General features: G+C 39.8%; 1 protein-coding gene and 1 pseudogene across 1 annotated transcript; one reads left to right on the forward strand and one right to left on the reverse strand.

Moving 5' to 3' along the window:
• On the reverse strand, positions 1-26,424 carry LOC107279140 (uncharacterized). The gene is made up of 7 exons (XM_015758378.3): positions 26,350-26,424; positions 15,654-15,779; positions 14,558-14,611; positions 7,603-7,670; positions 3,949-4,084; positions 1,086-1,154; positions 1-232 (listed from the first exon to the last, which is right to left on the reverse strand). Exons 1-6 carry the CDS (start codon positions 26,372-26,374, stop codon positions 1,087-1,089), a joined length of 477 nt encoding a protein of 158 aa, XP_015613864.1. The 5' UTR covers positions 26,375-26,424; the 3' UTR covers positions 1-232; position 1,086.
• Positions 24,152-25,480, forward strand: LOC112936608 (protein ANTAGONIST OF LIKE HETEROCHROMATIN PROTEIN 1-like; annotated as a pseudogene).
• Positions 26,425-27,277: the final 853 nt, after the last annotated feature.

Raw genomic sequence — 27,277 nt, forward strand, 5'->3', positions numbered from 1 at the left:
CGAATGATAATATCATAGCCAAATTTCAATTATATAAATAAGTAGCAAACAAATAGAAACAAAGTTGGGATCTGATTACTAGGTTTATTATTATTGGGCATACACAGCTAGCCAAACAACATAGGCAATAGAAATAATATTGTGGGGCTTCATCAACTTGCCACATGCGGTCAACTGGGGCATCTAATGCGTACTCAACTCGATCCTCCATCCGGATATTCCTTTCGAACTTCTGCTAGTGAAGCAATGACAGAAATGAGTACACAAAATAATTAGCAAAACAATTAACAAAATAATTGGTCATTTTCAACCCTACCAAAATTTGAATTTTGGCGTTACAAAATTTTGGCATGTTGAATGCGTTTAGTTTAAAGCCTTACAAAAATTTGGTAGAATTTTTTAGAATTACCAAAGTTTGGTAAGATGTCATTGGCAAGTATATGTTTAGCTTGTTGCAAGGTTGATAGTGGTGACAAAGTGAACAGCTCTATAGTATGCAAGGCTAATAAAGGAGTGATATAGGGGTTGTTTTGCGCCAAAACACTTATAGTAGAAATACAGTAAATAGATTAAAATGAAATTTAGACAACATTAATTTGTAATCAGGAGAGTTTAACGTCACATAGGATCAGAACTGTTCTTTTGTCATAGGACCACAAAACTATATTGATTATTTTATCCTGCCTACAGTACTCTCTCAGAAAAGGAAAACTTTTACGAATCTACCCTGATCATGTGAAATCACCGAATATATCTATAACGGTGACACTGCTATGTATTCAAATAGATTTAAGCTCTATAAAGGTCCACACAAATCCATCATTGCTCTAGTCTAAAATATTTTTCCACCCGTTGATAATTATATGATGCAACATATGCCACCAAAGAAATAGCACACATCAATATCGTTTGTATGAAAACTGTGATGAGTATATTATAGAGAGGCTAATTAATATTTCACTTGTAAAAAAGGATTGAGCAGGCTAAGCATATATACAGTTCCCTAAATTAAAAAATACAGCCAATTTAAATACAGAATAATTTAAAAACAAGAATCAGTATGTTACGTTCAAGGCTACACTTGCCTTACTCGATCTCCATGCGTTTTTCAAGAGGAAGTTCTCCTCCAGTAGTGACCTCCTCGGCAGGGATATCTACATGAGTATATAACAAAACAAACTAAATAGGCTAGAAAACCAACTCAAATAAATAAATAAATAACTAAGGAGGTAGAGCTCAATTTGAAAAGAATTAGGAAAAGAACGAGTTGAATCAGAGTTTGAGACCAATATATACAACCTTCTGTAGATTGAATTTAGAGAAAATCCAAAATGAAAGAAGTATGTTTTGTGAATACTTTCTAGAACACCGAAAAATATATTTTCTAGAATACCTAAAGTAAGGGAATGATCAGAGCATGAGCAAGAATGGAGTCATGAGCCCCTGCCACCGAACACCGGGTTCACCGGATCCTGTTGGTCTGAGGCCCGATGACAGTCGACAAGCACTATCTTAATTTTCTTAAGATCAATTGCAACTCCAGAAGCTGAGATGATATGTTGAAGGAATTCCACTTGCTTTATCCAAAACCCACACTTGCTTAATATTGGCATAGAGCTGATGCTCTCTCAAATGACCTTACATTAATCTAAAGTGCTGCTCATGCTCTTATCATTCTTGTAATTTGGGAGAGCATCATATCCATCAAAATGGCAAGTCCATTTGTTAATCCAAATGACATCGTTTTATACACATAGAGCCCCAACGAGTAGAGAAGGTGGTCTTCAGAATGTTCTCTGGCCAGATATAAAGTTGATGATATCCACAGACAAATAATTAATCCGAGGCAAGGCGTACTTAGAGCAGGTACAATAGCAGGCTATAAGCCAGCTGCAAACATATTTTAAGAAGATAAATCAGGAGAGAGAAGAGCAGCGGGCTACAGATTTGTAGCCAGCTGTAGCACGGACTCCAAGACGCAGTGTGTCTATGACAGGTGGGACTAGGTATTAATAGTGTAGGTTATAACTATTGTATGAATGAGCTATTAGATTGGCTATATATAAATTGGAGCCAGTAGTTGACTATACTATTGAACTTGCTCTTATTCTTCATAGCCACGTGGTCGTTCAAAGCTCTATAGTCTACATAGATTCTCTTTTTGTTCCATCTTTCTTTTCCGCAGGTATTGTGCTCCTTATGGTGATGAACTATGGTATAATCAGTTTTCAAAATTTCGGTTCTATCAGACCTCCTCCCCCCTCCCCAATACAAATAATTTAACTCGAAATTTTTGGATTTTCTCAAACTTTTGTGAATTTGACAAAAAAATATTCGAATTTGACCAAATTTTATTGAAAAAATTAAATTATTTCGGATCAAAATAACCGTAGGAAATTTCGGTTGTATTGGTGCATCCCGATAGAACTACCGAAATTGAAAAATTGAAGCCGAGTATAACACTACCTTTCCCTTGCAGTTAATTTGCTTCTTCATTTCAACAGGATCATTAGTCAGGCATACGGTACGTTCTATTGGAAATACGTTAAGCTTAGACAAAATGTACTTTTACACCAATAATTTGTCTCAGTTCAGCAATTTGTTATTGATATTAACTATTTCTATAATATAATAGTAAGTTTACCAATTGCTCTAAAATATGTTATTTGGCTAGGACTTTTTTCAAAATACCCAAAATATTCATAACATAAAGGTTAACGAAAGATTTATCCAATCAGAAGTTTCAGAAATGTATGATTTTTCCATAATGTGGAAGTCTACCAATAAGTTTCAAGATTTTTTATTCCTATTTTAAAAATAAACTTATCTGTTATCTGCTATGTACAATAACTTTTGTGTTGTTGTTTTTAGTGTAAATCATCTTTTATATCCTAAAAAAAATATTTTTATGCCATTATTTTTGCGTAAGCAATTTCTCTCTCAAATTCCACACAAAATATTCTTTTAGAAAGTAAAAATACCCCAAAAATTTGAAATTTCTATAAAAATTTTCTTGTTGTATAAAGACGCTACATAAAAATCATTTTTAAAAACTTTCAAGAGGATAAATTAATTGTTAACCTTGTATCTATTTAAGGGTATTTTGGGCACTTTTAGAAAAACATGTAGAACAATTGATAAACTTGTTGGTGTATCATTTAAAAAATAATATCAATGATAAATTGTTGAACTGGGAAAAAGTTGTATAGAATATGTTTCCTTCATAGTGTCCTGTTCAGGCGTCATTCTGCTAAAAGTCACGAAAGACACCTACTTCCTCCGTTTCACGATGTAAGTCATTCTAGTATTTCCCATATTTATTTTGATGTTAATAAATCTAGATAGATATATATGTCTAGATTCATTAACATCAATATGAATGTGGAAAATGCTAGAATGACTTATATCGTGAAACGGAGGGAGTAGATACTAACTGACGACAAGTCTCGCTTCCAATTAGCTAGCTTCCATGTGATGCAACTGAACACTACTCCCATCTGTGTGTATTGTTGATTTAAACTTCTCTATACACACACTTTCAATTTACTATCCCTAAAAAAAAAAAACTATCCCTTCAAATTTCAGGCTAAGAGTTATGGATCCATGACCGTAATTAAATTCAAAACTGCCCTGTTTTTGTGTGACCAATTAATCCATAGCAAAGACAACATCAAGCTAGGATTTATCTAGCATAACCAGATCAGGTAGAAACTCAACCCCTTCTATCAAAATCTTTACCCCACGACAACCGGTTTGGATGCTCAACTCGAAGCCCGGTGTCTAAACTAACAAGTGGTAAGTGTTTTTTTTTTTTTTTAAAAAAAAGAACGAACAAGAGGTACATCTGAAGTGCCTTATAGGCAGCCGATGCTAAGTAGCAAAACCAGAAAAATGATGCAGAATTAAAAAAAAAAAAGCATGGTATGTCTGAATTATGAAGAAACATACTCATTGTGTCATTGTTGGCTGCCTGAGCATCATTTCCCTGTTGTTGCTGGTTCAACTGCTGTATCATGAGCCTTATGAGCTCCATGAAGGTTGTCATAAACTTCCCAAGGTTGGCTGGCTGTTCTTTTGCCATGTCCTGATCGAACCATGCAAGGTTAGTTAGTTTCTCATCAGAACTAAGGACAAGGATAGGTTTACATATATATCCTAAGAAAAGAAACTTCGAAAATGTAGGAAATACTACTAATGGTATATGGAAAGGAACTATAACAAGACTTCACATATATTTTTTTAAAAAATAAATTGAGTTAAATGTTTTGAAATTTAAGTTGAAAGTTTCAAATTTTGAGTTAAAAGTTTTATTTTAAGTTAAAAGTTTTAATTTTTGAGTTGAAAGTTTTACTCAGTTTTTTAAAATTAAAATTAAACATTTTGTTAAAGAGTTTACTCAAATTTACCAATCAATGACAGTAAATTAATTGGTATAGTCCACATGGCCACCGACACGCACACGTGTACATGTGCACAGCCGAATGCCGATATTGCTGCGCCAAATAGCCTTTTCATAAAAAACAGCTTAAACACACCACACTAACCTTAGCCTCCAACTAATGAGGAGGAAAGAAACTAATCACACCTAAAATAACATATGAACAAACAAACTATCAAGTGGGTGGGGGAGGCTAAGGGGCTGTTTGGTTGAGTGACAACCTTTGCTAAAGTTGTGACAATCAAGTTTGATCAATTAAGTCTAGTGTTTGGTTTATGCCACAAGTGAGTTATGCTACAATTTTTTACAAGCTGGTCCACTTGTCATTAGTGATTCTTTTTTGCTATAACTTGCCACAATTGTAGCCAACAAATTCTTAGCTATACAATGTGTAGCATGCCACACTTTGCCAAATATTTTGTGGTAAACTATAGAAGTCATCCAAACAGCCCCTTAGGGTGGTCAGAATCCTTCTGAAAAAATTATGGTGGTAATTAAGGACTTCAAATTTAAAGCAAATTAAAATTCAGCGATAAGATAAGTCTAAATTAATCATGACATCATTGTTCTTTTTTTTTTTTTGCTTGGATAACAGTTTTGAATTGGTTGCACAAAGACAGAGCAACCTATCCTGGGTGCAAACAAGTGTGTTACCAGAGCCGTGTGCCCGTGTCTACGCTAGGACACAACCTAGTTAATCCATCGATCCAGCCCATAAAACATGAGGCCGAAAACTTATGGGTTAACCCACAAAGGAAAAAGGACACCGAAGATCCCTCAACTTGTCATCAAGTTACAAAATCGTCCCCCAACTACATGTTATAGTTTACAATATCAACTTGTCATAGTTTACCAGATATATAATATCCCTCAACTTATAAAACCATTTTAAGTCGTTCAGTGGTTTTGACCTTGGTTTTATCCGACATGGCGGCTGAGTCAGCGTAGGACCCACATAGGCCCCACATGTCAATATTCCACGTCATCACCCTCTCTCTTTCCCCTCCTTTCCCTTCCTCTCCTCTCTTTATCTCTCACTTTTCCCCTTTGTAGGCCGGTCGGCGGGGCGAGGAGGGATAGGAGAGGTCCGGTGGCTGGCGACAAGCAACGCAGGAGTATGCCACCGCCCGAGTGGGGAGGAGGCTGGCGTTTCTCCTCTACAGGCCGGCCGACGGGTCGGGAGGAGGTCGGCGGGGCGGGGAGGGAGAGGAGAAGGTCTAGTGGCTGGCGACAAGCGACACGGTGGCGGCAGCGACAACGCAGGAGCAGGGCACTGTGCCGGGTGGGGAGAAGGCCGGCGGGACGAGACGGGAGAGGAGGCCGGCGGGGCAGAGGCCACATGCGAGGAGGAGGGCATCGGCGGACGGCGACGGCGGTGGAGCGGGGGCGGCAGGGATAGGGCTAGCAGGGGGCGAGTCATCGTAGTGCGGCGGCGGCGGCGGGGATAGGGCTGGGTGGTGTGCGGAGTTGTCATCGCGGCAGTGCTCCCGGTCCTAGTCCCTCTACTCTACGAATCCCCCGTCGCTACCATGAAGCGCACGGACGGGGTGAGGACAGAGGGAGCATTGGCGGCGGGGACCTCAGTGGGCGGGGCTGGAGGAGACGCCATAGGGGACATACAGCGCCAAGGCGATGGGTAGGGTGGCGGCCGACTCGGGATGGTGGCCGAGGACCTCACCGAGGGAACGGGTAGTGGAGCCATCTTGGGCGCTGGGATGGGGGCCACTCCCCGGGGCATGCGCAGTAGCCATGATGGTCGTGGAAAGGCAGCAGCGGCGCTCATCGGCGGCTACCATGCGCAGGCCGGCTATCTCCCTCCGCTGCCCTCTCTCCCTGCCTAAGAGTGAGGAAGAAGAGAGAATAGGAAGAAGGGGCCTTACCAGTGGGTCCCACCCCTTTTTTATTTTTAAATTATTCTTTCCATATGAAACTGTCACTCAAGCGCCACGTGGGATAAAGACCTAGTAAAATGAGCCACATAGGCGTCATGTCATCGAAAGCCGGGGATAAAATACCACAGAGGGATCTCCTTTCCACTGGTTTTGAAAGTTGGAGGATGCATTGTATCTGATTTTTATGTTGAGGGATGGTTTTATAATTCGGTGACAAGATAAATTAAATGACCTTCGGTGTACATTTTCCACCCACAAAGATTGATGGATCAGAGCATGAGTGGGTCAAACAACCAGCCTACCTTGGCATTCCGCACAAGCTAGTTTTTAGATGTGGTAATCAATGATTTATCACATATATATATATATGTTCATATGTCATAGATATATAAGGGTTCATATGTTGTTGACACAAGGATGACAAATAATTAAACATAAAATTTAAGAGTGACAAGTAGTTAAATGTGGGAATGAAAACGTTGGTATTCGTGTTTGGGAGAAAATATTTGTATTCGTATCCATATCCAATCTATCCGAGAATTATCCCCTTTGAAAGATAAATGTATTCGTTTTTCTCTGTAGCGGATGGAAACTATCTGCTCCATTTTCATGCCTAGTTAAATTCCCCTTTTCGGAATATTTCTCCCAGCGCAGTTGCGCCGCCTTTGCTGGCTTCTCTTCCGTCTCTTCTCCTAAAGCATTTTTCGACTTGCGACGCCTTGTGATAATGTTATGCCCTACGTAATTTACTATCCTATCTTGTCGAACGTTTTTGAGTGATGGGTGCGTAAAACATTGACACTTTCATATGATGGTGAAGCTATACACACACTTCTGCCACACCCTTAATTAATTAGTTAAATAGGGGAGGAAAAACAGCCATCGACATTAATGTGGCTTCGTGAGAAAATGATATCCGGACATTACTGTGGTTTTGTGAAAAAAATGATAGCTGGGAAAAAAAATGAAATTAAGTATTCCTATGTAGCAACGGGACCAAAGGGGAAAAAAGTCAAAACAGTGGCATAAATAAAATTAGGTTAAAATACTGAAATTAAATTTACACGTCTGAGGAAGATTTCCCATTTCTGTTCGAGTTGTGAATCTCATACTACAATTAATTCCTATGACATCCATTTCAAATTCAATAGAATTCATGTTGTAAACTTGAAGTATTTATAAATGATACCGGCACGAGAATGTGCTTATTCATTAAAAAATAGCAGGAGAAAAATATAGCCCCTAAGAGAAAAACATATATAGAACATATACCTTGAACTCTTTCTTCAACTCATTAACTTCCCCCTGCAACATCTTAATTTCCCTGGGGCAAAATTCACCTGTCACATCACTACATCAGTCGAGTATATTATTTTAGTAAACAAAATTCCATACATATACACTGAAAATAGTGAATCCCTTTAATTTTACCCCCTCCAATATAATTTTACTTAATCGCTTCCCTTCTATTACATTTTTCTTTTTACTGGAACATGTAGCGCGCCTCCATTCTCTCTTGCTCCAACCCTATATCTATCCTCATGTGCAGTTCGGTGACTACGTACTGCAATGACAACAGGCAACAACTCGGTGTTGACAACCCAATGATCATGAGTTGGGGAAGACGTGCGACGATGCTGGTGGTGGGCTTAGCTAGCGAGTAACGGGGCAAGCTGCAGGTGCAGCAGATAGGCTAACAGGAATAGATGGCCATATGCATGGCCCGAGACCCGATGGCCCAGCCCAAGCTAGGCCTTGTGATTTGGCCCGGCCTAGGCACGGCACGGCCCGACTTGGGTTGTGCCCGTGCTGGCCCGGCCCAATAGCACTGCTGTGTTTAGGCTGCTACCTCGGCATGTTGGGCCGGCACGGCCCGGCACGAAGTTCAGGGATGCAAAACAGATTTAGCATGCTGGGCTGGCACGGCCCGGCACGAAGTTTTGAGATGTAAAACAGATTTATTTTCAACCATATGTAAGACATAGCACAAAGTATAGGAAAAAAAATAGACGTATTATATGGCATGGCCTAAAGAGTAGGGGCGTAAAGACTTATTTTAGCTATATATATATATATATATATATATATATATATATATATATATATATATATATATATATATATATATATATATATTTATTTATTTATTTATTTATATATATATATAAGGAAACGCTATCTCATCCCTATTGGTATCGGTTTGGGCCACTACTGCTAAAACAAACCCCAGTTTAAGTAAAGAACGGTGGGTTCTCAAAATCCAGTATCGCCAAGCCTCGTTATTCTCTTGCCCCAACTTATGCGGGGTGCAAATTTGTCGATTTGGATAAGTACTATAAGCCTAAGTATTTTATTGATCAGGCGGTACCCAGATTTGAACTGGGGATAAAGGATTTGCAGTCCCCTGCCTTACCGCTTGGCCATGCTGCCAAAAAATACGATCTAAAATCGAGAAAATAGCAAGTATTCATCCACGTTTCTTACTAAAACTAACTTTCTTTTATCTTAAATCTAATTCTACTTACTTTTTTCCAATCTTTTTCAAAAAATCTATTCATGCTTTTTTTGGATCCAGTTTCGATTATTCTCCTCAAAGGATTCTATCTTAAAACACACATTGCTAACACTAGAAAACTTCCCTTTTCTTTCTATTGAAATGAAAAAGGAGAAAAGTGGATTATATATATATATTTATATATATATATATATATATATATATATATATATATATATATATATATATATATATAACAACCAAAAGAGAGAGGGAAAATAGACTTATTTTAAAGAAGTCACGATAGGTCGCCCGTGCCTTCGGGTCATCACGCCACGGCCCGACTACTGGTGGGCTGTGCCTGAGCTTGAGGTGCAGCACGTGGGCTGGCACGGCACGTCCCGAAGTGCCGACCATACCGTGCCGGCCCGATGGCCTTAGGCCGTGCCTAGCCCATATCTGGGCCGGGCCATGCCGGACAGGCCTTATGGCCATCTATACTAACATGTGCCTGATTTTAATATATGGGTTTTTATTTTTGGACGTTGATTTTGAACGTCCCTACTTAATTATGTCCATTAAGGGTGTGTTTGAGGAGAAGGAGATTGAGGAGATTAGGAAGATACGCAAAATGAGCTGAGTATTAACTATTTTAAATTTCAAAAATGGATTAATATGATTTTTTAAAGCAACTTTCCTATAAAAATTTTTTGCAAAAAACACACTGTTTAGTAGTTTGGGAAACGTGCGCGCGGAAAACGAAACAAACGAACTCACTCTCTCACCCTCTCGAAAGCTGCCTAAGTCCATTTTGAGGAGTGTTTGAAGCGGTTTCAGTGTTCACTTTTATATACTTATACTGCAAATGTGTTTGAATGGAGGATGTGCTGATTTGCAAGTGTGTACGTATGGATCTATGTGTGTGGTTCTTCTTTTCTTTTCTTCTTTTTTTTGCTTGAAATGAGTATTACTGTCGGTCCAAGGCATTGACTCACTGTTGGTTCTGCAACCGGCTCACTGCCTACGGTCCATTACCGATTTAAAAACAAGCAGTGAGCGGTTAGTGTGTGATTAATTATTGAGTATTAATTAAAACTTACATGGTAAGTTACCAAAGTTCTACTTGATCAATATCATGACATATACATTACAAGACAACTCCTACAAGTATAAAGGGAACCTGTGGATATATAAGAGTAAAGTCCATCATCTGTGGATATATAAGAGTAAAGTACATCAGCGGTACAAGTTTAGGGACCGGTGATGGATTTTACTCCATCTAAAGGTGTGTTTAGTTCTTTGGGTGTAAAGTTTTTGAAGTATATGGACGCACATTTAAAGTAGAGAAAATCCCTTGTGTGCACATGAAATCTTACTGAATCCTTTCCATACCCTCGAATTTTGCTCGTTCTCTCTTGTACCTCCGAATTTTCACTTTGATCCCTTACATACCCCTCCCGTTAGGTTTCCATCATTTCACTGTTAGGTTTGGTTGAAAATGTCCATAATGCCCTTGAGGATGAAGGAGCGACAGCTAGCTTGAAAAACGATTCAAAAAATTGTTGAGTTCTAACATGTGTATTTTATGAAACTTAAACAATTAGTGCACATGTAAAGATAAATTTTGAAAAAAAAATAGATGTGGAGTAATGGATCATTTTGTGGTTCTGAGAAATACAATTGCATGACATCTAAAGCATCATTAAAAAAAAACACATCAGGACCATACATCAAGAACAGGAGCAGCCTGACCACAATTCTATACATAAGTACCATCCAGAACAGGAGCATATCCATACACCATAATTCCATATGTCAGGATCATCCATACAAGAGCATCAGGACCCTCCAGAACAGGAGCATAAATACACCATAATCTCATTTCCATACGCAACTGTGCAGAAGCAAGCCTAACGAAGAAGAGGAAGAGAAGATAAAAGCCTATCAGCAAGCAACAGGGCTCAGGGGATGGAAGATTGGGAACCGCCAGCCACCGCCGAGGAGAGGAACCTCGGGCTCCGACGGGAGCCACCATTGCCGCCACCACCGAGAGCTCGGTTCTGAGATGGGACATCTAGCTCCAACAGGAGCAGCAGTAGCAGCCTCTGATGGTGGCTCCTGCCGATGCTAGAGTTCGGTCGATGGGGATGGGACCTTGAGCTAGCGCCGTGAGGGAGCTCGTTGTAGCCGAGCAGTTGCGGAGCCGCAGGCCCGATGGGAAGGTGACTCGCAGCCGTGACGGGACAGCTATGGGATGGCGGCGCGCGCGAAGGGAGGATGGTAGCCAGCGACGCCCGCGACGGAGGGCCGTGGACGCGATGGGAGGGCGGTGGCCGGCGGCGCCCGCAACGGGAGGGGCGTGGTCGGCGGCGCGAGCGACAGGAGGGCGGTGGCCGGTGGCCGGTGGCGAGCGCGAAGGGAGGCGATGGGATGGCGGCGTGCGCGATTGGAGGCCGGCGGCGCGCTTCGTGTGGAGAGGATAGGGGAGAAGAGAAGGGATTCGATCTGGTTTGCTAAGGTTGCCAGGGGCATTTTAGTATTTTTTAAAAATACTGACAAGGCAACACACAGATTAAGTCACATATAAAACGGAAACCTAACGAGAGGGGCATGTAAAGGATAAAAGTGAAAATTCAGGGGTATAGAGGGGACCAAGTAAAATTCAGGGGTATGGAAGGGATTGGACGAGTTTTCATGTGTATACAAGGGATTTTCTCTTTAAAGTATTAAACGTAGACTAATAACAAAACGAATTACAGATTCCGCGTGTAAACTGCGAAGTGAATTTATTAAGCCTAATTAATCTATCATTAGCAAATGTTTACTGTAGCATCACATTGTCAAATCATGGCGTAATTAGGCTCAAAAGATTCTTCTCGCAATTTACATGCAAACTTTGCAATTGATTTTTTCCCACATTTAATGCACCATGGATGTATTCCCACATGTAATATGACATTTTTGGCCAAATTTTTTTATCTAAACAAGGCCTAACACAAGTTAATACAGGCCAAGCAACTCCCGATAAGCCAAGTCGACGACCACGGCAACCTCTTGCTAAGCTCTGTATAAAGGTATTTGTATTTTTTTTTCTTTGTTTGGCACATGAGAGGTTCTTTACAAATCCTTCCCTAGATAAAATCAGCCCTAGGTATATATTTTATATTACCAGATATTAATTACAACACTTTATTCTACTTAATTAAAAAATTCAAGCACATGCAGTGTAATTTGGACCTCCACTCTTGAGTAGAGTTGACGTTAATTTGTTTCTCATTTTAATTTACCGGTAAATGTTAAAATTACATTCATATTTGTTCAGGATGGAGACTAATATTTCTTGAAACCTTGTACTTATTTGAAAGAAAGAAAAAAATGGCTTTTCTATTTGATGTATATATATGCTGTTATTGTCCGATATTATACTTGTTGAATATTTTGGATCACCCTATGTGTGAGCGGAATTAATGTACCGTCCTTTTACCTCCACTGTTACACGTTTAAGTTAAAATTAGCTTCACAATGAGTTTACACCATTCTTCGCCTATCAGATTTAATTTGGGTTATTTGCAACAAACTATTTATGGTATCACGTTCAAGGATGGTGTTTTAGGGCTTATTTGGAACAAAGGAATTGTGGAGGAATTTCGAAGGATTGAAATTCTTTGGAAAAATTCCTACATGATCCTTTGGAATAAAAGGATTGAGGTTCACAAAATGCTTCAAAATTCCTATAGAATAGCTCATTTCATAGGAATTTTCAAGGAAAATTTTCAAGAGGCAAGACTTCATGTTTTCTCTTGTTGGCTTTCGATTTCCTATGTTTTTCTATAGTGCTACCAACAAAAATTATTTTTGCAAATTCTGGATTCACTTCCGGTGGGATTTAGTGAAGCGTGATATCCTAATTAATCTTGTGTTTTTCTGCATTTTCAAATTCTCACATTTTAAAGGAGCCCTAGTACGTATTAATTCTCATTAACCGAGTGTAATGGATGTCCTTAGATGCAGGGAAAATTTTGCCGGGATATTTGAAAATTTGACTTAGTGAGTTTTGTGTGTGGTGTGCTGTGGTGGACTGGTGGCACTTGTGGCAAGTAGCTAGATACATTTTTTTTATAATGGAATAAAATTCCGGCCTTTGCTCAAAGAGCGACAGCTAATCTATACTTCCTATAAAGTTACAACCCACTAACTCTAAAGCTTAACATGCAACCATGCCACGTCATGTCACCTAGTTATTACACAAACTAGCACACAAAAACAGGTAGTAAAAAACACACTAGCAAAGCTAAAGGAAACACAAGCTAATAAATGTCCATACAAAACAAAGACATAATGGCAAGTAGATACATGTGCCATTATTACACTATATTTAGAATTTAAACTTTAAATCATTGTTGTTTAGGAGCTCTCAAGAAGAGAAAAAGATCATTATAATTATCTCGTTTTTACTACTCTTTATGTATTACTAGCGAATGATCTGGATGTGAAATTTTACGTATAGGTGAGGAATATTAGAAGCATGCTGATTGTTTTTCAATTTTATCTCATATTTGTTACTTACCGTGCACTTTGAGTACACTCAAATTTTATGTTCGATCGGAAGATACTCCCTCAATTCTACTCCTTCCATTTCACAATGTAAGTCATTCTAGTATTTCCTACATTTATATTGATGTTAATGAATCTAGACATATATATATGTCTAGATTCATTAACATCAATATGAATATGGAAAGTGCTAAAATGACATATATTGTGAAACGGAGGAAGTATAATGTAAGGTTTGGTCAAACTTGCACAATTTCCAAAACTAAGCTGAATTTGTCTTATAATTTCTCATATACTATAAAGTATATAGCAACAAAATTATATCCATATGAAAGTATATTGAAATATCAATCCAATGATATTATTATTAGCAAATAAAATTTAATTTATATTATACTAATGGTTAGTCAAATGTTTTTGAAGTTGAATCTTGAAATGTGTGTATGTTGCATTCTTAAATTAGAATCAATCGTATATGTGAACTATTAATTAAGTAATCACCATACAGCACTTTGTTTTTTTTTTCCAATTGGTAATAGCTAGATGTGGAGAAATCGCACTGGTATGTCTTTGCTGATTGTGTTTGAGAGAAGGGAGAAAAAGAAATTGAGAAGGTACACAAAATAAGTTAAGGTATTAGATTATGATTAATTTAGTATTAATTATTTTAAACTTGAAAACTAGATTAATATGATTTTTTTAAGTAATTTTTACTTTTTTAAAAAACATTATACCTTGAAAAACATGTGCGTAGAAAACGTTAATTTTTTTTTCCTGTTAGTTCTCCCAACATGTGCGTAGAAAACATTATACCTCTTCTTCCACCACCGCTAATATTTCCAAACAGTGAGATAGGTTTATGTACTTTCAATCCCGTCAATCAAGAAAAAATGTATTTTAAAGTGAGGTACAAAATGAGGTACAAAAGTGAGGTACCAAATGAAAAAAAAAAAGTGAGGTACAAAATGAAAAATATACCCCAGAGATTATATATATATGAATAAATTGTTTTCATTTTTTGAGCTTTCAGGTGTACGGTGGTTTTATTTAATTTCTCTTGCAGCGCACGGATATTCAACTATTATTTAAAAGATAGACACTGTAATTACGTTCTCAAGAAAACTAATAATATTAGCAAAGGCGCTTATATAGAGGGATGTATGATGTATCTGTGCTTACAGTTACAGGGACACGTATTGGGTGCTCCTGTTGCATTGTTTCTGGTGAGAGGCCCTGCAGACCACGTACATAAAAGCTATAATCAGAAACAAATTGAGCAAATTACAGTTTGGATTATTTTTTATTATTTAAGATCCACTTTACAACACAGCTTGACCAATAATTTCACTTTGGTAATTTTATTTACATTATACTTTATTAGCTAAATGCCCATGCATTGCTATGGATAAATAAAAGGAAAAAAAATTATAATATACCCTAACATAAGTAAAAACATATTTTTCATGAAATACACATATTACCCATCTTATTGTTATAGATAATACTTACCTTAATTTAATTTTTATGTGAGTTTTTATATGTGACTATCTACTTAGATTTAGTTGTTATGTAATATTAAGAAATTCATGGGGGTAATATGTAAAAACAATAATGAGAAGCCAATGGATGACTTTAATTACTTTATATCCCTATTACTCCCTCTGTCTAGATTCATTAACATCAATATGAATGTGGAAAATGCTAGAATGACTTACATTGTGAAACGGAGGGAGTAGATTTTAATTAAAGTCAAGGCTGTGAAATGATGACTTTAATTAGTTTGGATCCCTAATAGATTTTAAATAAAGTCAAGGCTGTGAAATGGCAGAAGCCAATGGATGACTTTAATTAATTTATTAGGGATCGAAGTTCATCGTGGCAAAATTGTAAACAACTATACTTGAAAAAAAACCACATTAAATGGTTAAATCAGTACTGCCTCCATCTCATATAAATTGCACTTCTAATTAATTTAGAACAAAATAGTAGGATTGTAAAATAACCACAATCACCTTATTTAATGAACACAATATATGCACATATTCTATATATATAATTGATTAAAAGGAAGCTTAAGACAATTAAGGAAACATTTTTAGATTAAAGGAAGATTGTGGGATAGAAGGCTGGAAGACCATAAGAATATATTTAGATTAATCAATTTGCTAGGTCCAACGTGATTAGAATTATATTTTTTTAGATAAAGCTTAGAATAAAAATTGCAATTTATACGGACGGAGGTAGTATAAACAAATGCAGAAGCATAGAAGAGGACCTGTTTCAACTGTCTGAACAGCAGGGACACGTGATGCTTCTTCGGCTGCAACATTTGGAGTCTCCCCGGCTGGAGCCTGCGGTGTTTCTGCCGCTTGATACCCTGTGACCTGACTCCCTGGCCCAACTGGAAGCGTAGTCCAAGATAAATGAGAGAAAGATAAGAGATGCGGAAAAGATGAGCCAGATACATATAATTTAAAGAAAATTGAGTAAACTGCACCTACGGTACAACAACTTAGCAGGTGAGTGCAATATAGTGCAAGAACTTAAAAATTGAACGTTCGAGTTCAACAACTTGATAAGTGGGTGCGTTCTTGTACAGGAACTTGACAATTTAGTATTTTGTGCATCATCTTGGCTAAGCATATGCTAGGTTAGTTTTTTCATGATGTCAATATACCAATACACATTAATCCTACATATATTACCACTTATTATATTAAATTTAATCTTTAAGAATTATATTGCACATACAATTTACATCCAATTACCTTTAAGAATTTTTTGTTTTCTTCACCTTCTGAAATATCAACCGAAATAATGTCTACATCCAGTTAAATTAGGATAAAAATATAAATATGTTTATATAAATCCACGCTAGTATATTGTCAAAATAAGTACTTCAAAATTTGAATTTATATAAAAAATTGATCTAAATAATTAAGTTGTCACATAACATCTTCATTTATTATATCAAAATCGTACCTACCTTGCAAGTTGTTATATTTATACGATCACTTATAAAGTTCTTATATTAAATTGCACATTCCTGCCAAGTTGTTGCACTAGAACGCTTATTTTTTAAGTTATTGCACCAAGTTGTACCCACCTACCAAGTTGTTGCACTGTGGGTGCAATTTACTCAAGAAAATTTAAGAGAGAGAAGGGGAAATTCAAGTTTTGCATGCGGCCGGTGGAGAAGTAGAAATATTTCTACAGATTTTGTTTTTTATAAAAAAATGCCTCTTATGAATGGACCATTACAAAATTAAAGGTTCATTTCCTTGTAGTGAACTTAACTACCACTACCAGAGAATTAATTTTTCTGGACGAGAATATTTTCAAATTGTAGATGGAACATAACTGCTCCCATTTGCAAAAAATTGAATCCCCATGCACGGTTTAAGAACTGCATTCAAAAATTAATTTTCTCAGACGAGTCTGCTCCCCACATGCGAAAATAAGGCTACTTTTACATTCGGGCTTGTTAAGTGCCTCGCATGTGAAAATACCCTCTTCCCACTCTTTTTTCCCAACTCTCTCTCTCCCACTAAGTCCTCTCCCGTTCACTCTACTACTTCACTCTCCCCACTCCTCACACCCACTGCGATCTCCCCCACTCCTCCATTCCTCTCCCTTCTCTTCCCAACGTCGGGCTCCGTCTCGGGCGACGTTGGTGGCGGGATCTGGTGGCAGCGACAAGCGAGGGCGTGGGCGATTGTGGCTGCGCAAGAGGGTGATGGTAGCGGTGGGTGAGGTGAGAGCGGAAACGGTGGTGGGTTTGGGCAAGAGGGATCCTGCCGGCGGCGATGAAGGAAGGGGCGGATCTGGCACCCCCTCCCCCTCCCACGCGGATGCGGCCGCCGCTACGTACCCCACACGCATGGATCCACTGGTGGCGACGACGGGAGGGGAAGATATGTGTGCCCCCTCCCCCTCCTGCATGGATCATGCCGCCTCTCTGACCCCCATCAGCTGCAGCCATGGGATGGGCGGATCAAACAGTGGTGACGAGATGGGCAGATCCGGCACCCCCTCCACCTCTGCGCCCCGCCCTGCGCGAGGATCGGCTGGTGGCTTCGAACGATGAGGATGATGTCAACGATGATGACGATGGTGGTGAGCGGCGACGATGGAGCTCGAGGGTAGCGGATCCAGCGGCACCACCATCGGGAGGGGTGGATCCGCCACCCCTGGCCCGCAGCCCTCTTTAACGGCTAATGTGGTGATGACGGCAGTGACGGACTACGGCAAGGACGACGACGGCGCCTTGGGGAGCTAGGGTTTCGACCGAATTTTTGTTTAGGAGATTTTTTCGTCGATTTCTTTTCCATGCGGTCAATATAGGTGACCGTGTCATTTTCGCATGCAGACGCGCTAGCCCATGGGAATATCGTGCTAAGTTTATAGGAAATGATGTTGAGCATCTAGTCCACCCTAACTTAGATCTAAACGCGTACATTGTTGCGAACACACTAGACTTTTCATCATGAATATATTTTTTAATTATAATTTTCCACGAAATGTATGAGGTATATACACTACTACATAACCTTTATTGGTGCCGGTCAATAACCGGTCATAGATATCAGTTTCCTAACCGTTACCAATTTGACGGCACCAATACCTAGCAACATAGATACCGGTTTAAGAACCAGCATCTATAGAGATTATATGTGTTGGTTCTTACTATGTAACCAGCATCTATAGTATTCAACGAATTAAGAAAAAAAAAGGGCCCAATGGAGCCTAATCCGGCGGCCGGTGGACAGGCACTCGGCGAGGTCAGGGAGGAGCTCGGCAATGGGTGGAGAGCGACGACCTCCGCCTCGACCGTCTTCTAGATCGATTTTTTCAGGACGAGATGCCCTCTAGGTTGCTGGCCGACAATATATAACTTCCCTCGGATGAAAAATTCATTCCCCGAGGGCGATTTTAGGGCCGGCATACAAAAATAAATTATCACAGACAGGCCTCGCATGCGGCCCTTAAGAGACCCACATGAAAGTCCTATTCCATATACTCTTCGATTTAAAGTCAAAGCCTCATCCTCTCATCTACTCATATCTCTTCTCCCCCACACATCAACTCCCTCCCTTCCCCATCCCCTCTCCTCTCCTACTGTCTCCTCAACCTCCTCCTCCCTCCCACTTCCCCCTCCCCACTCTCCCTCCCTGCCACTCCTGTTTGGTGGGCTTGGGTGGTGGATCCAGAAGCGTCGCCCTCAGCCCCAGGAGGGGCGACGGCGGAGCTCTAGGGCAGTAGATCCGGCAGCGCCTCCATTGGCCTCGGGAGGAGCGATGAGCTCGAGGGTGGGCTGCGACGGTGACGGTGGCGGCGAGCTCAAGAGGGATGGGAATGGAAGCTAGGGTTTTGGCCAAATTTGGTTTTTGAAATTTTTTCGCTAAAATTATTTTCACAGACAGTCAGCATAGGTGACCACAGGCATGCAAAAATCCCGTTTTCGCTTGCAGTTGTACTGGCCGCATGAAAAAATGTTGATTTTCGCAAATACCTGGGTGTAGGCGACTGTTTCACCCACATGAAAAAGGATTTGGGCCGCTTGCAAAAATCGTTTTTACTTGGTGATAGTTGAGTAGTTTTCAAAATGATTACTAAATGAAATCGACTTCGGGCGCAATGTCCGCGATACAATCTACCCCCACCTCCTGCGATATTGCTTGGCTCCATCACTTAATTAACTTTGCCCCAAAAGTATCGTGCAATATTGCTGGTGACAGTGTGACACCGCTGTTAGCATAGCCCTCTCCTTCCCCCATCGTTCTTCTAGATGTGGTATTTTGTATTGATTTTTCCAGCAGAGCCTTGGCTTGTCGTATCCGTCTAAATTTCATAGTGAAAAAGTCATAGCAAAACCGGTAACAACTTGTATTAGAAAACAAGTAAGTGTAATTCTCCTTAAATAATAAAATATGTTGACAAGGTGGAACATATTTACTAGTAATATCATCTGCAATTGCCTGAATCTCAAGATGTTCGTCAAACTAATCATATATTTTATTGAGATATGTAACTAACCCGAACCTCTCTCCAAGAATTGTACATGAGAATTTCGTCTTGTAGTACGGCTCAAACAGAAACACACACAATTTTCAATGGATATCAGAGAAAAGGTTCGAAACTTCATCCAGCCACTAGGTTGGGTCATTTTTGCCTCGAAGATATGAACTAAGAAAAGTAATTATAATGCCAAAAAAAATCTCAAGTTGGCTCGTTTATCTTTCTTACATTTTTGGATGCAGAGGGCACTCCCTTAAAAATATGGTGTATGTAAGCATCTACAATGTGAACCAAAAGTAGTCCCTTATAAATCTATATGGGTACCTTTATCATTATGGAATGTAGCATTAGAAAGAGAAAATAGGATGAGCTACCTATAGCTATAAACAACACCCATATGGATTAAAATATATTATTTATCCATCTTTCTTCTCTCTTTTTTGAGAAAGCGTTGGCCCTTGGATTGATTCTTTTATCCTTGGGTCCCAGCTTAATGCCAATTGATATCTTTATATATTGTAGATTGAAACAAGAAAAGTTTATTTATATGAGTCTCATCATCTCTATATAGATTGGTGATGTCCTAGATAGAGAGAGTACTCAAGTACTACTTTTCAAATAGATAATGAAAATATAGTTTATTCCATCTAACCATGAAAGATCGTAGTTTTAGATAGTCAAAGATTATATATATATATATATATATATATATATATATATATATATATATATATATATATATATATATATATATATATATATATATATATATATATATATATATAGTAAAATTAACTGGGGCTCCATGGTGCCCAGGCTTCAAGATTCAAATTAAATATATACGCAATTCAAATGACTATGAAATATTTTAAAAATGTTTAAGTATGAACATTAACTTCTTTACAAACTAGTTCAAACAAGTTTAAACTAAATTTGAACATGTTTAGTTATATTTTGACTATAGGTATCTAACATCCATACATATAATTAGTTAGGTATGTAAAATATGGATTGTAAAATAAAGCTGAATTTGACTTGTTTTGTTGTTAGGTATAGGTATGAATCAAATTCTTATATCTAGGTATATACTCACGATTTGAAAATAGTTAATGAGTTATAATTAAAAAAAAGTAGTTCTAGGACAAACCCCGCAGGAGTCTGGATTTTTCACAATTTGATCATTTTGAAAAACTTATTTCGTAAATAGACCATAAAAAAACTTAACCCAGAAATAGTCCTTTTTGGGGCGCCAGAGTCGCTGGCGCCGTCGTCCAACGGGACTCTGGTGCCGTCCTCCTGCCACCATAGCGGGGCGGTGCTGAGGTGGCAGGGGGAATGCACCAGCCACTCTGGCACTGCCCCCTCCCCCCCCCCCCCCCACGGCCATTTTCTCCTCTCCTCTCCTCTCTAATGTAGAGGAAAGAGATGTGCATTTTTTTTATTTTTTTTGATATTTTTTCATACTTAGGAGCCCACAAGAACCAACCGTAGAAAAGTTAAACTCAAATGGATGAAATCTATGACCTGTAGAATTTTCCAAAGCTCTACTGAAAAACTTCTCGCCTTGAAAACACAATCTTGCAAGCGTAAGTTGGAGGTTCTAATTTCACCAAACCCGACAAAGCGGGGGAGAATCGGATGTAACTTTTTCTGTAGATGTCCATAGATATATTATTTGCCTGATTTCAGGTCCGTGTGAGAAAGTTACGCTTATTTTAAGAAATAACACCCGAATGAAAAAAAAATATACAAACCCGAACTTTTTTATAGGTAATAAAAGATGTAAAAAAAGACTAAGAGTGTTCGAAATATAATCTACTTTTTTTTTGGGGGGGGAGGGGGACTATAGAAAAACCCAAACAACGAAAAGCATGGAGAGAGCGCCCCGCTTTGGAAAATTCTACGAGTCACATATTTAGTCTATTTGAGTTTATTTTTTCTATAATTCGTTCTTGTGTACTCCTAAGTGTGAAAAAACTTAATTTTTTTTTCAAAAAAGTTGCACATCTCTCTCCTCTAATAATAGAGAGGAGTGGAAAAAATGGCGGGGGAGGGGGGCGGAGGGGCTGGCGCGCTCGCTCTGCCACCTCAGCGCCGCCCCACCACGGTGGCAGGAGGATAGCGCCAGCGACTCTGGCGCCCCAAAAAGGACTATTTCTGAGATAAGTTTTTCAGGAGCTTATTTACAAATTAAGTTTTACAAAAGGACTAAATTGTAAAAAATCCAGTATCTTTCTAAGGCCTCCTCCAATGGTGCCATGTAAGCTATCTCATAACATGTCCACATCATCATGTATCCTATGTGGAGGAAAGAGAAGACAAAAAATCAATCCATCTATCTCCTATTCCCACGCCTATCTCGCTCAGTTACCGATGCCGTATGAGCCTGCGCAAGAGACAGCAGTCGACTCTTCCACGCCAAAATCAGATCCCGTGCTCCCTTCCCCCAAATCGCCCCGCCGCACCTCCCGCCCACCCCCGCGCGCTGCACCCCGTTCCCGCCCGATCCCGCGCGCTGCAATTCGCTCCCCCACCCCCTGGCGCGCCAATTTGCTCTCCCCCGCGCAAATCCTCCAGCCACCCGCGCGCCAATCCTTCCCTTGCACCCTCCCTCCTCTTTTCTTCTCCAGTGTGTGAAATCTTCCTCGTCGGCGTCGACGTATCCGTTTCCACGAGCCCAACGATGAATCCACTCCTCTTGCCAACGACGACGAGCTGTAGAGCAGGATGAGCCGCCGGTCCAAACGACAAGTAGCTTCGCGGCCGCCGCGGCCGCCATCATCGCCGCCATCGGGATCTGCGACTGCCTCTGGGTGCTTCGACGCTGCCTCGTCTGCCTTCTTTCAGGCCAGTTTTGCAATGGCTCCTCCTCTAGGAGGCCAACCAGGTACTGTACCGTACATTCAAACCTGATGGTTATTGCAGTGGCTCTGCCTTGCTTGCTTCCTGGATGTTGGAGTAGAACAATAAGCTGATGATGCTCTCAACGATGTGCAGGGTGGTGGAACGGATCTTTGCCACACACCAACTCCTTTGGCCCTGTATCCTCAGATTGGTAAGAAACCAATTTGCTTGTGTGTTGTTTCTGCAGGAAACAAGCAAATTCCTTTTTGTTGAGACTATTTAGATTGTAGAATTAATAATGTTTTAGCACAGATAGGAAATGTGTTGTTTCTTCCTCGCTCATAGTCATGATTTTGGCTCCTGATATTTCAGTGGTATGGATATACATCCACCTGGTGGTTTCCTAAGCATGTTACAAACTGGTCAACAGCCATTAGTCCCACCTCATGTTTTGTTCCTAGCAACATGGCCACCTATGCCACCTATGGCACCAACAACTAATTCAGGCACTACGCATGCTAGATCAAGGTCAAAAGCCAAACCTGTCATCAACTTAGATGATGGTGACGATGTTAGGACTGCTAAGCGTCTTACATGGGCATCAGATGAGGACTTGCGGTTGGTGAGTAAAATTTTAGACAACTTGCAGGGATTTGTACCATCATTCTGAAACTTTACTAACACATAATGCTAAATGTAGGTGAGTGCATGGCTGTACCACTCTAATGATCCGATCAATGGAAATGGCAAGAAGAATGAGAGCTACTGGGGAGATGTAGTTGAATTATACAACAGCACTACACCTATTAACCGGAAAAGGGAAGTAAAGCATCTCAAAGATCGATGGCAAAGGATTAAGAGATGGGTGGGATTTTTCTGCGCCTCCTGGAAGAAGGCTGCATTAGTTTATACTAGTGGATATTCAGATGATCAGTTGAGAGACTTTGCTAATCAGTTTTATGTGGATGACTATCCTAACGAAGGTCCATTCACAGTTTTGCACTGTTGGAAGGTTCTTCGTGATGAACCCAAGTGGCATGCTGTTTTGGAGGAGCTTGAAAAGCCACACAAGCGGAGCTTGGATGATGGAAGTGACACACTATCACAAAAGGATATCGGAGAAAAGGAGCGTCCAATAGGGAGGAATGAAGCTAAGAAACAACGCAATGGCAAAGGCAAAGGCAAAGGCAAGGATGATGATGACAGTTTACGTGAAGATATGAAGAAGTACATGGATGTTCAAGCTGCAGCTAGCAAACGACATGAAGAGTTTTTAGGGACTCAACACCGTATTTCAGATGCAAAAGTTGAAGTAGCAAGGCTTAGGAGAGAGGCTGTCTTGACAGAATCATATCAAAAAATGATGAGCATGGACACTAGTCAAATGACTGATGAGATGAAAGCTGAGCACGTGATGGGTCTCAAGATGTTGAGGGAGAAACTGCTTGGTGATATAATCTAAGGTATTTTCTGTCAATCACCATGCACTTTATTTTTAGTCAATGTTCCACAAATGACCATATATTGTAATATGTATTCTTAGTCAATATATCACAAATAACCATGCATTGTAATCTGTATTATTAGTCAATGTACCACAAATAACCATGCATTGTAATCTGTATTCTTAGTTAATGTACCACAAACAACCATACATTGTAATCTGTATTCTTAGTTAATGTACCACAAATAACCATACAATATAATCTGTATTCTTAGTCAATGTACCACAAATTAATCTATACCATGTGACTATATATTGCTCTGTTATATTCAGTCTAGCAAAACAATCCAGCACTATCCTCCTCTGTTCCTTCTATCCAGTACTATTCTTCCTATTCTATTCTTCCTCATCTGTTCCTTCCATCCAGTCCAACACTGCCTCATCTGTTCCCTTCCATCCAGTAAAACATGTCGGATGAGTCTGACGATTCCATAGACCCAGCCGAGGTTTACACTACAGATATGTTCATGGCAGAGCATAGTGTCCTTAACTCTTTTGCCGGGCGGATCGACAAAAGGATTAAGGCCAGACTGGAAGGAGGTACATCTAGGCGTACAAGTGGTCCAAGGAAGTACATCAATAGGAACCATGAAGGAGCCCATGATCAACTATTTGCTGATTATTTTGCTAAAGATCCTCTCTACTCTGCTGCAACATTCCGTAGAAGGTTCCGGATGAGAAGGCATGTGTTCCTACACATTGTGGATGAACTAGGCAAGTGGTCTTCCTATTTTACACATAGAATAAATTGTACTGGACGCCTTGGGCACTCACCATTGCAGAAGTGCACTGCAGCGATCCGTATGCTTGCATATGGGACTGCTGCTGACACTCTTGATGAGTACTTGAAGGTTCCCCAGAGTACTGCTCTAGAGTGCTTAGAAAATTTTGTGGAAGGTGTCGTCGAGGTATTTAGTAGTAGGTACCTGCGTCGCCCCACGGCTGAGGATCTCGAGCGTTTGCTCCAAGTTGGAGAGTCTCGTGGATTCCCTCGGATGTTGGGAAGCATTGACTGCATGCACTGGCGATGGAAAAATTGCCCAACCGCATGGAAGGGACAATATACCCGAGGTGACCAAAAGTATCCAACTATTATCCTTGAGGCTGTAGCTTCATATGACCTTCATATTTGGCATGCATTCTTTGGTATTCCTGGGTCCAACAATGACATTAATGTGCTCAATCAGTCCCCTCTGTTTATTGAAGCAATAAAATGTGAAGCTCCCCAAATCCAATTTACTGTCAATGGGACACAATACAACACGGGATATTATCTTGCTGATGGAATTTATCCGGAATGGGCAGCCTTTGTAAAGTCTATAAGATCTCCTTAACTAGACAAGCACAAGCTATTTGCAAGGGAACAAGAAGGGAAACGGAAAGATATTGAGCGTGCTTTTGGGGTGTTGCAAGCTCGCTTCAACATCGTGCATCGTCCAGCACGATCATGGAGCCAAAAAGTTCTTCGAAAAATCATGCAAGCTTGTGTAATTCTCCACAACATGATAGTGGAAGATGAGGGAGAAATGGCAGAAGATCCTATTGACTTGAATGCTGCCCCAGGAACATCAATTGTTCTTCCACCAGAAGTTCATGCAGGGAGTAATGATCACCCAAGCTTCAGCGATGTGCGGCAAAGAAATGCTTCTATCCGAGCCAAACCAATCCATAGCCAGCTTAAAAATGACTTAATTGAGCATATTTGGCAACGGTTTCAAACTAGGCAAAATAATTAGTCACTGTTATTTCAGTATAATGTAAGCTCTAGTGTACAATTTCATTGTAATTTTATTTTAGACTGACTGTATTCATCACTTTCACTTACTGTACATGTTTTTCTCTCTACCAGGGGCGAACAGATTCGATGTCTTTCACTTGTTTTTGTGGCTGCGGTCCAGCTTTTGGTGATCTTGTTCAAGGAATGGGATAAGCACTTCTGGTTGCTGTCCAGCTTTTGGTGGTTGTCGAACTCTTCTATCACTTGTGTGACGTGATGCAGTCTTTTTTTTTCCCTTCAGTTTGCTCTTTTCCGCATTGTACTAAAGTGCCATGATATGGCTATGATGTTATCTGGTTGCTGTAGTGGACCGTGAGTTGGAAGAATTGCACTTAATGCTAAATATACTCTAAGTCGATGTTGTGCTATTTATCTATATTCACACTATGATGAGATGTTCATTTTTAATCGACAGATCTTTTGAATAGCATCACATGAAGGACCATAGAGATATTGTGTAGTTTATCACCATGTCATTTACTACCCATGCTGCCATAAAAGCAAGAAGAGATAACCTTAGAGACAGTTCATTAGAGAAACTATCTCTTGTTCTATCTCTTAGATGATGTGTACGATCTATGAGCTAACAGTTGTCTCAACCTTTGAAGGAGGCCTAACGAGTTGAACTCCTCTCGGCAAACCTCGCGGGCGAGGAGGTAAACATGCATACTGCATGGGACGAGATTCACCTTTTACAATGAAAAGGCACCCTGCTCCTTTTTTTTTTCTTTTAAGTAAGGAAAACGAGAAAATAATCCTAATAGACTAGCTAGCTCGATCTATACGTGATGATCATAGAAAGAGCTTCATATCGAAAAAAAGAAGTACCTTTCGGAGGAACAGGACTCGCCATGGCGGCAGTGTTGCACCCTTGAGAACGCACGCGACCCTGAGATTGCACTTTGTCCCATGCCGATCGGATGCTGCTCGGCTTATAAAGCGTTTGCTAGGGTTAGCAATTAATTCCACTGTAACCACAGCTTAGCTAGCTGAACGTGAAGTCAGTTGACCACCACGACTTCCGAGGATTTTTGTTTTTAGAGTCAACTGCTTGCTCGAATTTAAATTTGGGCTTGGGATTAATCAGCTTCTTCGAGGTCAATGGAATTACTACTTAGTTGGCGATCGAGATATATTTTCTTATTTTAATTTATACCAGATCAGGAAGTACATCTAACGCCAAAAAAACGGGAGTTCCGTGATGAAACGGGAGTTATCTGTACTCTAGCCTTAGCCTCTAGGCTGTACTACCTCCGTCCCAAAATAAGTGCAGCCATAGATATCCGCGTTTAGCGTTTTGACCGTCCGTCTTATTTGAAAATTTTATAAAAAATTTTAAAAAAATTAGTCACACATAAAATACTATTCATATTTTATCATGTAATAACAATAAAAATACTAATCATATTTTTTTTTAAATAAGACGAACGGTCAAACGTTAGACATGAACAGCGCTAAAACTACACTTTTTTAGAACGGAGGGAGTAGCAAGAACTGTTTCCTGGGCTGCCGTTATCAATGTTCCTGCAGGGAAAAAAAAAACAGAGTGGGCGAGTTACAGAGGTTCTTCTCTCCGTTCCTAATTAAGCACTGCCTCAGCTCCCAATTGATCATCGCATTAAAGCAGTGCATCAACTCTAACAAAAGCCAATACCTCTCCAATATTGTATATAATACTCACTCCATTTTAAATTGATCTACATATTTCATAGTATACCAAGATCAAGAAAAGCTAATAACTCTCTCATACTATATT

The sequence above is a fragment of the Oryza sativa genome, chromosome 10 (assembly GCF_034140825.1).
Source record: "Oryza sativa Japonica Group chromosome 10, ASM3414082v1".
In the NCBI taxonomy this organism is placed as follows: domain Eukaryota; kingdom Viridiplantae; phylum Streptophyta; class Magnoliopsida; order Poales; family Poaceae; genus Oryza; species Oryza sativa.